At 48.0% G+C, this 12,881-nt stretch overlaps 1 protein-coding gene across 3 annotated transcripts in view; it reads right to left on the bottom strand.

Moving 5' to 3' along the window:
- Positions 1–55: 55 nt before the first annotated feature.
- The window catches only part of AP2M1 (adaptor related protein complex 2 subunit mu 1), a 30,044-nt gene continuing 17,218 nt past the window's right edge, over positions 56–12,881 (bottom strand). For 2 of the 3 annotated variants that reach the window (XM_074911792.1, XM_074911794.1), the window contains 9 exons: positions 12,250–12,515; positions 10,783–10,865; positions 5,915–6,050; positions 5,676–5,817; positions 3,229–3,348; positions 2,578–2,713; positions 1,760–1,857; positions 1,510–1,621; positions 56–1,178 (listed from right to left, as the gene is read on the bottom strand). In XM_074911792.1, the coding sequence (XP_074767893.1) occupies positions 1,044–1,178; positions 1,510–1,621; positions 1,760–1,857; positions 2,578–2,713; positions 3,229–3,348; positions 5,676–5,817; positions 5,915–6,050; positions 10,783–10,865; positions 12,250–12,515 (1,228 nt within the window). In that variant the 3' untranslated portion in view covers positions 56–1,043. Of the gene's footprint in view, positions 1,179–1,509; positions 1,622–1,759; positions 1,858–2,577; positions 2,714–3,228; positions 3,349–5,675; positions 5,818–5,914; positions 6,051–6,570; positions 6,577–10,782; positions 10,866–12,249; positions 12,516–12,881 lie in introns of all 3 variants that reach the window. The other variant, XM_074911795.1, reaches the window with a different exon arrangement.

The following is a 12,881-nucleotide window of genomic DNA, read 5'->3' as shown; positions in this document are numbered from 1 at the left end:
CCTAGCACAGCCCAGGCTCCAACACGGCAAGTTACAAACAGCAGTGCAGGTAGCCTTCTCCGTTCTACATACTTTATTAGATTCAGAGCTGGACAAATCACAAAGTGTACAAAATGGAGACCACACTACCAGAAGCAGGATTGTGGGTAGCAGCAGCATTCCTATGGCCCAGAAGCGTTTGGTAGAAGTGTGGAGAGGGCAGGCTGGGGCAGGGGGCTCTTAACTGCCAACCACATTTGAGATTCCCCGAGGACAGACCCTGTTCACATCCTGACAGAGCTCAGCTGACCCGCATTCTCCAGGCCAGAGGGGACACATTTCCAATTTGTTTGGAAAGGACAGACTGGCTCGAGCCAGCGGTGGGTGGGGGTAAGTGCTCTAAGGACCTGAAATGCTGTGCCACCCACATACACACCAGTAAGAGCCTAAACCCTCATCTTTTTTGGTCACAAACCTTCCCACAGCAGGACTCTATACTGACGACTTTGCAAGAAATATAAGGTGGTGGTGAGATCTGGTGAGACCACCATCTCCTCTGGTGGAGGCCCAACAAACTCACCACCCCAGGCATCTCGGACTGGCCAGCAACATCTACCACAACAGCAATAGCTAGTACAGAAGCCAGGGTAACTTCAACTCAGATTTGTCCAGTCTATGTTTAGGTCTATTCTACGAGTACATATGCACAAGAACTTCAAAAATACTAGGATATGATGCAAGTAGTGAGACACCAACAGAAGAGGAGTTTAATGGTGGACGTTCCCTAGAAAGATCACGAGAGGATGGGAGTTAGACTAGCCCTTCCCCACCCTGGGACGGGGAGCAGGAGGCTGACTGCGCCCCTGCGCGCGACTGGGTTCTGAACTTCAGCTGCAGCGTGGGTGATAACTGAGCACAGGCAGGCGAGTCCGCTCCCAAGGTGAGCCACAGGGTCTTCCAATCTGCGTAGAGGGGCCAGGCAGATGTTTTCTCTGAATGTAGCTGAAGACTGAGGAGAGGCGGAGGATGGCTTGGAGAAGAGGGAGCCCGCCAGCCTGCTGGGGCTAGCATCTGGTCTCGTAGATCCCGCTCCTGCCGATGTACCTCACCCATTTTATCACATCATGGTCACTGTAGTTCAGCTTTGGCTCAAAGACTTTCAGGTAGCGCACCTTCAGCCCAGAGGGCGCAAATGGGACCTATGGAGACAGGGAAAGGCAACAGAGCATTGCAACAGAGGGGTAAGATGCTCTCCGTACACAAATGCCAGAGGACCCCTAGGCTGTGCATCTAGAAACAGACACCAAGAGCCCCTGCTCTCTTCCCTCCTCCCTGCACGCATAGTGACAGACTCTAGTAGCTTTAAGGGTCATTTTCTTCCATTAGCTTTGCCACCTGGCTGGCCTGATGTTAGGAAGAGTCACATGTCAGCTTGGGACAGTGAGCACTCCAACCTGTGCAATTCTGAAGCGACTGGACTGACAAAGCTTCTGAGGTTAGCTGCACCCTGGAAGGCAGACAGGGACTCACCTCAAAGTTCATGGAGATAGGGGGCCGAGCCCACTTCTTCTTGTCATTGGTGGGCAGCAGCTCAATCTCCGCACTGATCTGGGATTCCTTCATTCCAGCCATACGTTTTATCCTGTCAGAGAAAGCCCAGAAGTGAGAAGGTACTTGAGCTTATTTCTCCCCTTCACTACACGTGCTCAGGGCAGCCAGGAGCACTAAAACTCTGTCTCCCCAAGCCCTGCAGCACCCCAGACCCACATGGCTCACTTACTTCCAGACAATGGCATTCTCACTGGCCTTGTACTTTGCCTTCCCCTTCATACAGATGACTTGCACTCCACTGGTGTTGAGGGGCGTTGGGATCCGGACCTGGAAGGCAGAGTCTGGTGAGCGGGGGCAAGGAAACGGCTCCCTGAGCACGCTGTGCGGTCTCAGGGGAAGGCCACCTGTCCTGAACCCCTCAGTCTTCTCTCTCCCATCTCAGGGCCCAGAGAACATTGGCTACCATAAGATATCGTAGGCTAGATCTTCAGCTTCTTGTTTTGAAGGTTCAAACACATTTTCAGAATTCACACCAGTCAGTGAGGAACAGGGCAGAGCTCGCTAGTTCAGGCTGCAGGAAGCCTGGCTAGTGTCCAGCAGATGAGCTCAGGAAGGATGCTAGGCTGGCCAGGGAAGTCTGGTTGCACCAGGCTCTGGACAGTCTAGCTTTACAGCAGTAAGCCTTTCCTAGGAGACTAAACTGCAAAGTCACCTTTAGCCTGTCTGACACAGCTCATAACCTGCTGCCTGTCTGACATACCATCAGGTCATGCAGAGAGAAGAACATCAACTTTTCACAGGGACCAAGACATTAGGTGAACAGTTGCTGCAGGGAACAAGCCCTCTGCCAGGGTGGCTGTGCAACCAAAAACAACCTCCACCTCACTACAGCAGCTCCCTTCCATAGCACAGCAACACCGCACATCTGTGGAGCATGCAGCTGACTCGATCTCATAGAAGCTTGAGGACTCATGTGTGAGCACTTCGCAGCAGGGGACATAATGTAGAGGCACAATTCCTAGGCACAAGAGACCATTATTCTCTTACCTCTATCTTCTGGGCCAGCAAAGAAGGTTTGAAATTTGATTTGATCACCACCTTCACTTCCAGCTTGGTCCGACCCACTTCCCGCACCAGTGGGATCACACGGAAGGGAAGGATAATGTCCTTAGTGGTTCGGTATCTGCATGGATGGAAGCAACAGTGAACTCTGAGGACTTAACTCCCTTACAGCCTCAAACTGTACCACTTTCCTAAAGAGATGGCCTCTGCATATGGGGAACAGCTGAGAAACATCAGCCAGAAAGGGAGCCATCCCAGAAGGAAGCAGCAGTAAGATCAGTGTTTCTGCAGGGCAGTGATGGTTTCTTGAGTCCCAAGTTTTTTATCTGGTTCCTGCCAATAGCCCTGTTCAAGAACACCAGTTTTAAGCACTAAAAAAACAGATACAGCAAGCCAAAGGGTGAGAAAAGCCACATCCAACACTATGGTTGTGGCAAAGAAAATCATGCAGTTGGGCTTCTACCACATTCGGAACAGAAGGATTTGTGGGATGCCCTACAGATTTCACTCTGAAAACAAGAAGGCAAGCATGTGTTTGCAAAGTGCTCAAGGGCTACAAGGCTGCCTGAGAGCAGCAACATTCCTGTAGCAGTGAGCAGATGCCAACACCAGCCTGTTCATCCCCCACCACAATACCTCATGAGCTCAAACTCTCCATCTGGTGGAATGAAGCTGATGCTCCTCTCAGAATCAAACTTGCTGAGCCTCACGCACTGGTGGAAAGTGCAGTCGTCGATGGCGATTGACTGTTTGCCGCTAAAAACACAAGACACTGTTTAAAAAGTGCAGGCTGCAGCCCTGGTATCTTGGTGCAATCAAAGTCTGTCCAGGCAGAAACTAGTCTACAGAGCATGTTGCCATTGCAGGTGTCCAAGAAATGGGGAGACAGGGAGAGATTTAGGGCACAGCAGCCTCTTGGCTTAGTCTTTCCTTCTTTCACCACCACAAAAATCGTATTTCAGGAAGCTTGTTTGAAAGAATTCTCTCCCTCCTCTCCCCAAAGAGGAGAGAGATTAGAGGAGCACCCTTCTGTCATAGCCAGCAACACAATGCTTGGGTCCGTCTGCCAGCAGCACCTCAGTACTGCAAAGGCAACTCTGCTAGCCCAAGTCTTCTTGCAGCACAGTTCAAAGGAGAGAAAACACTTTCCTGTCCACAAAGCTATCCCACTGCCACACAGCCAGGAGATGCCAGGTTTGGGGCCTTCCCATTCAGAAATCTCTTAACAGTTGTTGATTTCCACACTGCTAGCAGGTGGTTTGATTTTGAACTGATTTGCCAAAGACCACAATATTACACCATAAAAATTTGCATCTCACTTCTCAAAAAAATCCACACAGCTACCATCTGTCCATCTAGGTGCACTAGCCTAACCTGCCAGCATTGGACTTGTGCTGGGTTCTACTCTCTGAAAATACCTTCCTTGCTACAGGTCCTGAGGTCAGCCAAGATCTCTCAGCTACCGAGAGACCAGAAAATAAGAAGGCAGTGGCAACAGCAGAGGCCACAGTGTAGAGAAGGTGCAGTGCTGTGATATCTAGGCTGCCTCAACTGCTGGGAGCAAGAGGACAAACACACAAGTGAGCTGAGATAGTATACGCACTACAGGCAGGTTCTGCTCTCCTAGGAACCACCACTCCCTGCAGAAATGGGAAGCAGACTGACCCCAGGCTGACTGGCTGTTTAGTTACACAACCCAGTGGTGCAGTTTGCAGGAGTTACTCTTTCCTAATCTGTAGCCCAGATGACAGTGTTAGCCAACTAGTTCCTGTTTCTTTGGAAAACTGCTGGGAAAGCCCTGCTGCCTAGCACTGCTCCAGGTCTCAGGTAGCATTACTTGGGGTTTAGGCATTGCCATGTGCTAGATGCCAAAAAGCAACTGGCAGCAGCTGTCCCTTTTGGTCACCTCATAACTAAATGCTTCTGGCAAGTAACACCACCAAGCTCTTGCTTACTGGAGAACCACAGCTAGCGAGAACTACCTAGCAAGAGTCCCTGTTCATCTTGCTTCTGTAACTCAAGAAAACAGCACATATACAAGTAAAGGTACTCATGGCACAGAAGCTTTGGGACAGTGTTACTGACCCTTCAGAGGTCTAAGCAGATGACGTTTTCACTACAGTATATCCCCACTGGGCAGCCACCCAAGGCTCATCCATTTTACTAGCTAGATTCAGGTACAGGAAAGATGGCTTAAAAGTGACAGTGAAGTGATAGCTCTTGGCTTGGTTCTGAGAGAAAAGGCAAATAGCAGCTCAGCTCCATTTATAGGAACCATCATGGAAAGTGTCCGAGATCCAGGTTACATGCACAAGTCACACAAAGCAAGACAGGGGGAGAGCAGAGTGCACACACAGCTGAAGCAGATTATCTACCTTCCCAATTCACTGGGGGTCAGCAAAAAAACAAACACAACCAAGAGAAACACAGTTGAGTTGCAAATGGTTAGTGAGAGAAAAGTGGCAGTCCCTTAGCTTTTATCTCTTCGCCCCAAGCAGGAAGGCTGGAAAAGGCATAAGACCTGTTTTCAGCTTCAGTGTGGGTACTGACTGCAGTGTGGCTGGGAAGGAAGGTAGCCGGGCTTTCAGAAGGGATGAGCCTCTGATCCACACGGTCACTGACCACCTGTGTGTCAGCAGGAGGGGCTTACCCAGTGTTAGCCTGTCAGCTCTTCTAGTTTGTGGGAACAGTCCAGGAAGGGCAGGCTATGGTCAGAGGGGTTCCTTCACTGTTCCTCAGGAGCACTACTACTGTATCCTATGAGTAACAGTCTCTGCATTGACTAGAACTGCTAGAGACACAAATTCTGCAAAAATCCATCTTGGGGAAGTGTTTCCAGCTGCAAGAATTCCACATTTAATAATATGTTTGAATCTTAATACTTGAAGAGCTGCAGAGAAGCCCTCTGTATTGAGGCCCTCAGGCTGGTAGTTTGCATGACAACTGACCTACGCAGAGAAAAGTTAGTAACATCTGAAGGGAAGGGCAGATCAGCTTTGTCTTTCAGATCACAAAAGCTATTAAGTGCTGCCCTTTCGTAAGAGTCCCTGGTGACAAGTGGCTTTCACCCCAACGTCTCTTACCTCTTCCCCGTTTCATCCGCAGTCCCTTTGCCCTGTTTTTCAATTACAATCTTGTCATTCATGCCAAACTTGCACTCTGGCATTCCACTCAGGTAACTCTTCATCACCACTCTGCCAGAGACGTGGGCACTCAAAACCTGACCTGGCGTAGGGAAGAGCGCAGTTCAGAACACTTAGCCAAGTCCTCACTCGTAAACCTTGAAGGTGAGAAGGATACCAGCTCAGTAACTCCTACTTACCCTGGGGGGACATCAAGAGATTCACGCTCTCCAGCACATCAAGAAAGAGTTCATTGCGACGATATTTGATCCCTTCACGTCTCCATCCAATCTGTCCAGTCACCTGGCTGGTGATCTGGGACTGCTCTTCCTTAGTCTGAAGGGAAGAAATCACATCTTAGACCTCTAGGTAAATTCAAAGACTAAGAAACCTTGCTCTAAATCTAAGAGCAACTGCTTGCTATTTATTACACACAACTGTTTTTGACACTTAGATATGGATACTGTCACAGCCCCCAAGAATTGGTCATTCTCTACAGCAAATTCTATGCCTAACTAAAAACTGGTCATAACAGCAGGAAGATCTCTCCCCTATTATTAGCCAGTCCATTAGGCTACATCTAGGTGCAGGGAGGCACGGGCTCCACCGATGACATTCAGATCATGTCTCGGAACATCACATGTTAAGCAGAGAAGCAGCTGACAGGCCAGTTCACACCCTTATCCAACATGAAACCCCAGGGCCACAAGACAGCTAGTCCCTGAGAGCTGCTGCTTAATGACTGCAGTCAGAGTGACATACCAACACCAACTTAACATGCATCTAACAGCGTTCAGGCTCTAAGCCTCCTAAGAGCACTAAGGACTGTGTTGAGAGGCACAGGGAGGTTTCCTACCTGATGCTACAGGCGGGGTCCAGTCACACGCAGAAAGTCAAGAAGTAGATGTATAACAGCAAGTGCAGTGCACACAGGGTTAACAGGCAAGCGGGTCAAGAGCAAGAAGAGGGAGGAAGGGAGAAAGAGCAGGTTAGGCTTAAGGCTACCTCAGGACAGGAACAAAGCAGGCTGGCTCATCATTAATTATGTAGCTAATTAGCACAAACAAGATGGGGGGTTTTGACCTTTAGCACCCTTCAGGAAAACCAGTACTCCTAGCAGTGAAATGGCTTTCCAGACTTGGCCCATTATGCACCACCCAAACACCAGGTAGAGCAGAGGGAGTGACAGAGCAGCCAGATACCGCTCCCAGTAATGATCCTGCACAGAGCAGACTCATCACGCTCCATTCCTAAAGCAAGCCCTGGATCATGGCAGAGATGCCCAGACTATGAGAAGTACCAGGCACCCAGGACTGCAGACATCTTAAATCTGGGTCCTGTATAAAGTTATATCCTTGTTAATTCTGCCTCTTCCACCACAATGACTACACAACACAGAAATCAGCTCGATTACTGTGTTTGGTTTTGGGCCCCTCACTACAAAAAGGACATTGAATTACTTGAGCGTGTCCAAAAAAGTGCGGCAAAGCTGGTGCAGGGTCTGGAGCACAGGTCATATGAGGAGGGGCTGAGGGAACTGGGGGGGTTTAGTCTGGAGAAGAGGAGGCTGAGGGGAGACCCCATAACCCTCTACAGCTACCTGAAAGGAGGTTGCAGAGAGCTGGGGATGAGTCTCTTCAACCAAGTAACAAGCAACAGGACAAGAGGGAATGGCCTCAAATTGCGCCAGAGAAGGTTTAGACTGGATATCAGGAAGCATTTCTTTACAGAACGGGTTGTTAGGTGTTGGAATGGGCTGCCCAGGGAGGTGGTGGAGATCCCATCCCTGGAGGTGTTTAACAGTAGGGTCGACTTAGCGCTGAGGGATATGGTGTAGCTGGGAACTGTCAGTGCTAGGTCAGTGGTTGGGCTGGATGATCTTCAAGGTCTTTTCCAACCTTGGTGATTCTGTAAAATGGGTCCTGCTGCAGCAGCCTTGCAGGGGGCCCACAGGGTGGCAGTACATGATCTCAGCTTTAAACCAGCAGCACCTTGGTTTCACACATGATCTTGCCACAGACATGGTCACTCCTTGAGCAAGCAGAACCATTATCGTAACATCTAAGAGACAAAGGGTTTTTATACTCCCCTGAAAACTGCCTAGGTAAGTGCTCAATGTAGTACAAAGTACCTCCCTTGTCTGTCCCACAAAAAAAGCCTCCTTATCTGCCTTGCTCAATGCTTTGTTCAGGTTTAAGAGGAAGGAGGCACATGTAGACATAAAATCCAGTTCTCTGGCTTCCAGAGGGACACTGATCATGTGCTGACAGTGCCTGTAACACCAGCAGTGCCACGAACTATTGAGTTTATGGTCCCTACAGAAAATGACTGGATGGCTCTGGAAGCAGATGCCTGGGGAGTGCTGAAGCTATCACCCAGCAGCATGAGTGTTCCTTAAGGGAAGGATGGAAGGCACTCGGGTCTGAAATTTCTCAGGACTAGGAGCTTCCCTGATCTGGACAAATAAGTCAGCTAAAATGGGACAAGAATATCCAACTTGTTGTACTCAGTTGACAGCATGCTGACTAGGTTAAATGCAAACAGTCACCAGCAGGTTTCCTGGGTTCTTGCAGCTGGTAGCAGCCCTCTCCTCACTTCCAAAAAGTAGCACTAGCATTTTAGCACTAAAGTACCTCTAAGGTTTGGGAAAACACTGTAACTAAGAGCTGACCAATTCACACTCCCAGAAAGCACCTGGAGGGGAAGAAAATTACAGCATTCACCTAATTAATGAAGTCTGGATGCTGACAGATCTGAAGAGTGAGAACCAAGGAAGTACATGGAGCACACCCCCACCTCGAGCTGTAAGAGCAGCTTTAGCCTCTGCTGGAGGAAGATATCTGAGCCAATGCTTGTGTCAGTTCTGATACAGGACTCCACCAGGGCCTGCAGATCTGCTGTTTGAGTAGTGAGCTACTTCACAGGTAGGGACTAGAACTGAAACCATGTTGCACACCAGCAGCTTTCAAAACCCATGTGCCACAACACCCCCTTCCCAGAGCACAGGAGTACTTCCCTTGGCAAGCAGCGCAGCAATATTCGACCCACTTTAAAAACAAACAATGAAGCAGATCCTGTATTCCAAGATCACCAGCCCTGGGAAGACCACTGCAGACATACAGTGTGGGCATTCAGAGTGCAGCAGCTCAGCACACCTCAAATCTTTCACTGAGAATAAAGGTAAAAAGTTGTGTTTGGAAAGTCTGCCGTAACTGGATTTTCCTTCTTAAATTCAGCAGGACACAAGCCCAAGGAAAGGACCATCAGGAATTACGCACAGATAAGGGAACATGGATGACAGGCCAGCCAGTCCCAGATTTTGGTCCAAGATACCTGCCAGAAGTTGGTTTTAAGTGAAGGAGGAGTTGGAGGCTAGATGTACCAGAGAAGAGAGTAGACAAGGAAATACAGCAAGTACTGTTTCAATTGTTGCCCTTGCCATACTGTGCCTGGAAAGGATTACTTCTGCTTTTTGAACTGGACTGCACAAAATTCCAAAGAGCAGATTAACTGCTTACTTATGTAAAGCTGAAGTCTGAACTCCTCTTTGTAATGGAAGGACTAAACCTGCTGTTGAATGAAGCAAGATGCTGTGACAGTGGTTTGCACATAAACAGCGTAAGAGTTTGTTAAAACAGACAAAAGCAAAAAAAAGAGCTAGGGAAGGAAGTGAGGGTGGTGGTTAGTTTTGAATTTTCCTACGAACAGGAGCTGACTCAGCTATCTTGAGTGCTGACTGCCCAAAATGTCAGACTGCAGAAAGCCAGAGTGATTTACACCAGGGCTTGGGATGGGGGACTGAGACCGGATGCACTCACATCTGGCCACTGCTATATTCATGTCCTCTTGCAAAACACTGTTTGCTGTTCTAGCAGGAAATATGTTGCTCAGAGGCAGCTTCTCTCTCAATGCCTTCTTGAGGGATGCGGCTAGTCTCACTACTAGGAGATTAAAAGTTTAAAAAGGAATTCTTAGGAAGTCAGTGCTGATGAACAGAGTTAAAACAGAGCCTCCAGAGGCTTTGACCTCTGCTTATCCTAAACAAGAACAGTTGTCAGGCAGGCTCTTGTTCAGCACTTTGCTTCTGTTTGTACCTTGGGGCTGAAGCTTCACACGTATCCCTGCTGCAGACAGCTTCAGTGCAAACTCCCAGCTTTTCTCCTGACTCACCTACTACATAGGGGAGAGGACTAAGGCTAGGCTAAGTCCTCATTATGAGTTACATAGCTGTGTTAGATGGACAAGGTGAGCAATATTCCTTGGGGACACAAGAAACAGTGACTATAACAGTCCTCTGGTTTCAGAGGTTGAGCATGAGCTGTCCAAGATGGGAAACCTAGTTTTGAGGACTGTAGCCTGGAGTAGGATTACAGCAAGTTTAAAAGACATTCCCAAGAACAGTCCAGTTTAAGTGTCTTTTTCCCCAGGAGCTCTTTATCTTCTGCCTCCATGTAAACTTTGTTGCAAGGGTTATTAAGTTGCCAAATGCACAGTAGAGATTCTCATCTCTAACATAAGAAAGCTCAGGCTGTACTGATGCTGATCTGCAAAGATGCTACAAGGCAGCATCAGAATAACATCAATTTCCTGACAGCAAGATCCACAAGGCTGAAGAATACTTTGTTACAAGGCAGGTATAAAAGCCTGACAGTTCAAAGCACTGAAGGCTGGTGGAAAACAGACCCGCTCAGCTTGATTCACACACAGAAGAACGATTCCTGGTTCAGCAGGTAAATTTGTTTATTCTCTGTCAGTATCTAACAGAGAGCAGAGCCTGAAGCCAGCAATCATTTACATGCAAGGAACTACCATTATCTGAGCTCATGGCCCTCCCTCCTGCATCTTACCACGCACCAGGGAACATGAGGTCACACAAGTGCAGAGACACCTAGAGCGAGATGCCACTGAGCTGCATCCCTGCCAGGCTGTTCTCAATCTACTCAGGCACCTCCACTCAGCACAGGTCAAATGGCTAGTTGGTAATTAAGACCATACTTTCTTGAACAGGCTTACAGAAAACTAGTGGTTTGATACAGAGCAGTGCTGTACCAAAAACTCCTCTGGTTACCTGACTCTTGATGCCTTGCTGAGTGATGAAGGTCTTCAAGGCCCCCGTTTCAGAGTTCTGAGGATAGCCAAAGTCCAGGATTTCTACAGAAGGGTAAAAGAAGGTTAGTTCAGAGCTGCAAGATACAAACATGCCAACCATGCTAACCATTCCTATAAGGAGAGAGTCAATTAGTGCACAGATAGTGCTTGTATGTTCAATTTCTGAGTAAGCTGCTGGAGCATTCCTTACCAAGAGAAAAGAAACAGCCTTGTTAAACTGACTTCCCAGTGCAGTATTTTGGGAAGGAGAGGTGATGGAAAGCTGTCCAACTGATGGATTGACTGGTTTTAATACAACTGCATTTCAGGACTAAATATCAACTAACCTAGCCACGTATGTGCACAGAGCAAACGGAAGTTTTTTTAAAAACATCCAAGGGACTATAATGAGGGTTTATCCTACAGCAGAACAATCTACGCAGCATTTTCTTTAGGTTTTGATTTTTGCATGAAGACGTAATAAAAATCAAAACCTAGAAAAATATAACAGCAGAGTAGTGGTGCTGCAGGATGATGAGTGTGGGAGAGAAACAGATGTTAACTACAGTGCCCTTAACACTCACTCCCCTAAAAAGGAACTAAAAGAGAGAGAAGACCACTAGCATGAATACTGAGTAACACCACACTGGCAGGTTTTGATCTCACTGTGCCTACTGGGAGCAGCAGTGACTGACCAAAGCAGAGAAACAGTGGTCTCTCCATCTGCCCAGAAGGAACAGAGAAACCATCAGTCACTGTGACCGTTGGCTAAGAATCCCAAGACACACACATGTGGTGCCTTCTCTGGAAAACAAACTGAAGCATAACTAATACAAAGTGCTCATGTTATGCTAAACAGGGACAGCTCAAGGGCAATCTCCACAGGCAGGCTGATATTATGAGCAGCTGAAGGGACACTATTATTATTCTGTGGTGAAATTTGGAGCTGTGTTGCTGGGGGAGGTAGGGCTGGGACAGAGCAGGTTGGGTTTTATTGATTTCCTTCTGTCTCAGAACTTCTCCCAAGAGACAATCCAAGAGTGGCAACCAACTGCAGCCTGGGGTGACTGCTACCACACAGGGCTAGAGCTACCTGGGCACTAGCTGGAATGGCTGGCCTTAGAGGTGCTAATGATAGCCCTCTTGATATACCTCAGTATAGTAACAGCCCTACATCTACACAGGATCCACTCCAGTACCAGCTGCTTCATTCATACAAGTGCACAGCTCCCAACACTTCAGCAAAGCGAGCCACGATCAACACAAGGCTATGGGCTTGAGATGTTATCCACACTTCCAGTACAGGTGGCATTAGAAAGCAGAACAACTAATTTTGAACCCTGTCACACATGTTAAATACTTCAAGGATTATTACTACATCAAACCAAGCTAAGGGTTTTAGAATGGCCAAGTGCAATACCACATAACAGACAGGGAAACATCTCACCATCCAGTAGCTCGTAGATCAGCACAAAGTTGTTCTTTATGTTCTCCTCGCTGATCTTCCCGAAGTAGGCAGTCATCACGTCACACATCTTGTAGAGAAACTCGAATACCATGGCAGCGTTAACATTCTGCTTGGTGACAGCAGCCAGCCAGATGTTGGAACGTTTGACGTGGAAGAAACTTGTGCGGGCGATGTTGGTGACAGGCGAGCGTACCTGCTGCCGTGCGTGGATGACATTGACGCGGAAGGCGTCGACGGCATTCCGCCTACGAGATCACCAGCAAGATTAGTTAGCACAGCATACGTGGAAATAAGTTGGCTGCACAGTTCTGCTTATGCGACTACAGTCAGACACTGAACTACATACACCAAGCTCACTTAGGAAGGGTGTCTGGGGATGTCTCTATGAGGGTCAAGAGAAGGCGCTGAGCAGAGTTAGACAATAAATTCTGCACAAACTAAAGGAGAGACAGAGTGCTACTGGTCTCTAAAGAGCTTTTGGCTACAGTGTAACTGTAGTCAAAAGGAGAAGCTAACCTTCACCTGGAGTCAGATGGCAAAGGAACCTCCACTTCAATTAATTTTGCTAGTGCTACCTATTGATTGCCATAGCCAGGAACAAACACAGTAGC

Source organism: Athene noctua, chromosome 8 (genome assembly GCF_965140245.1).
Source record: "Athene noctua chromosome 8, bAthNoc1.hap1.1, whole genome shotgun sequence".
NCBI lineage: Eukaryota > Metazoa > Chordata > Aves > Strigiformes > Strigidae > Athene > Athene noctua.
Note: the sequence above shows the minus strand (reverse complement) of the source record. Positions and strands in the feature narration are given on the sequence as shown.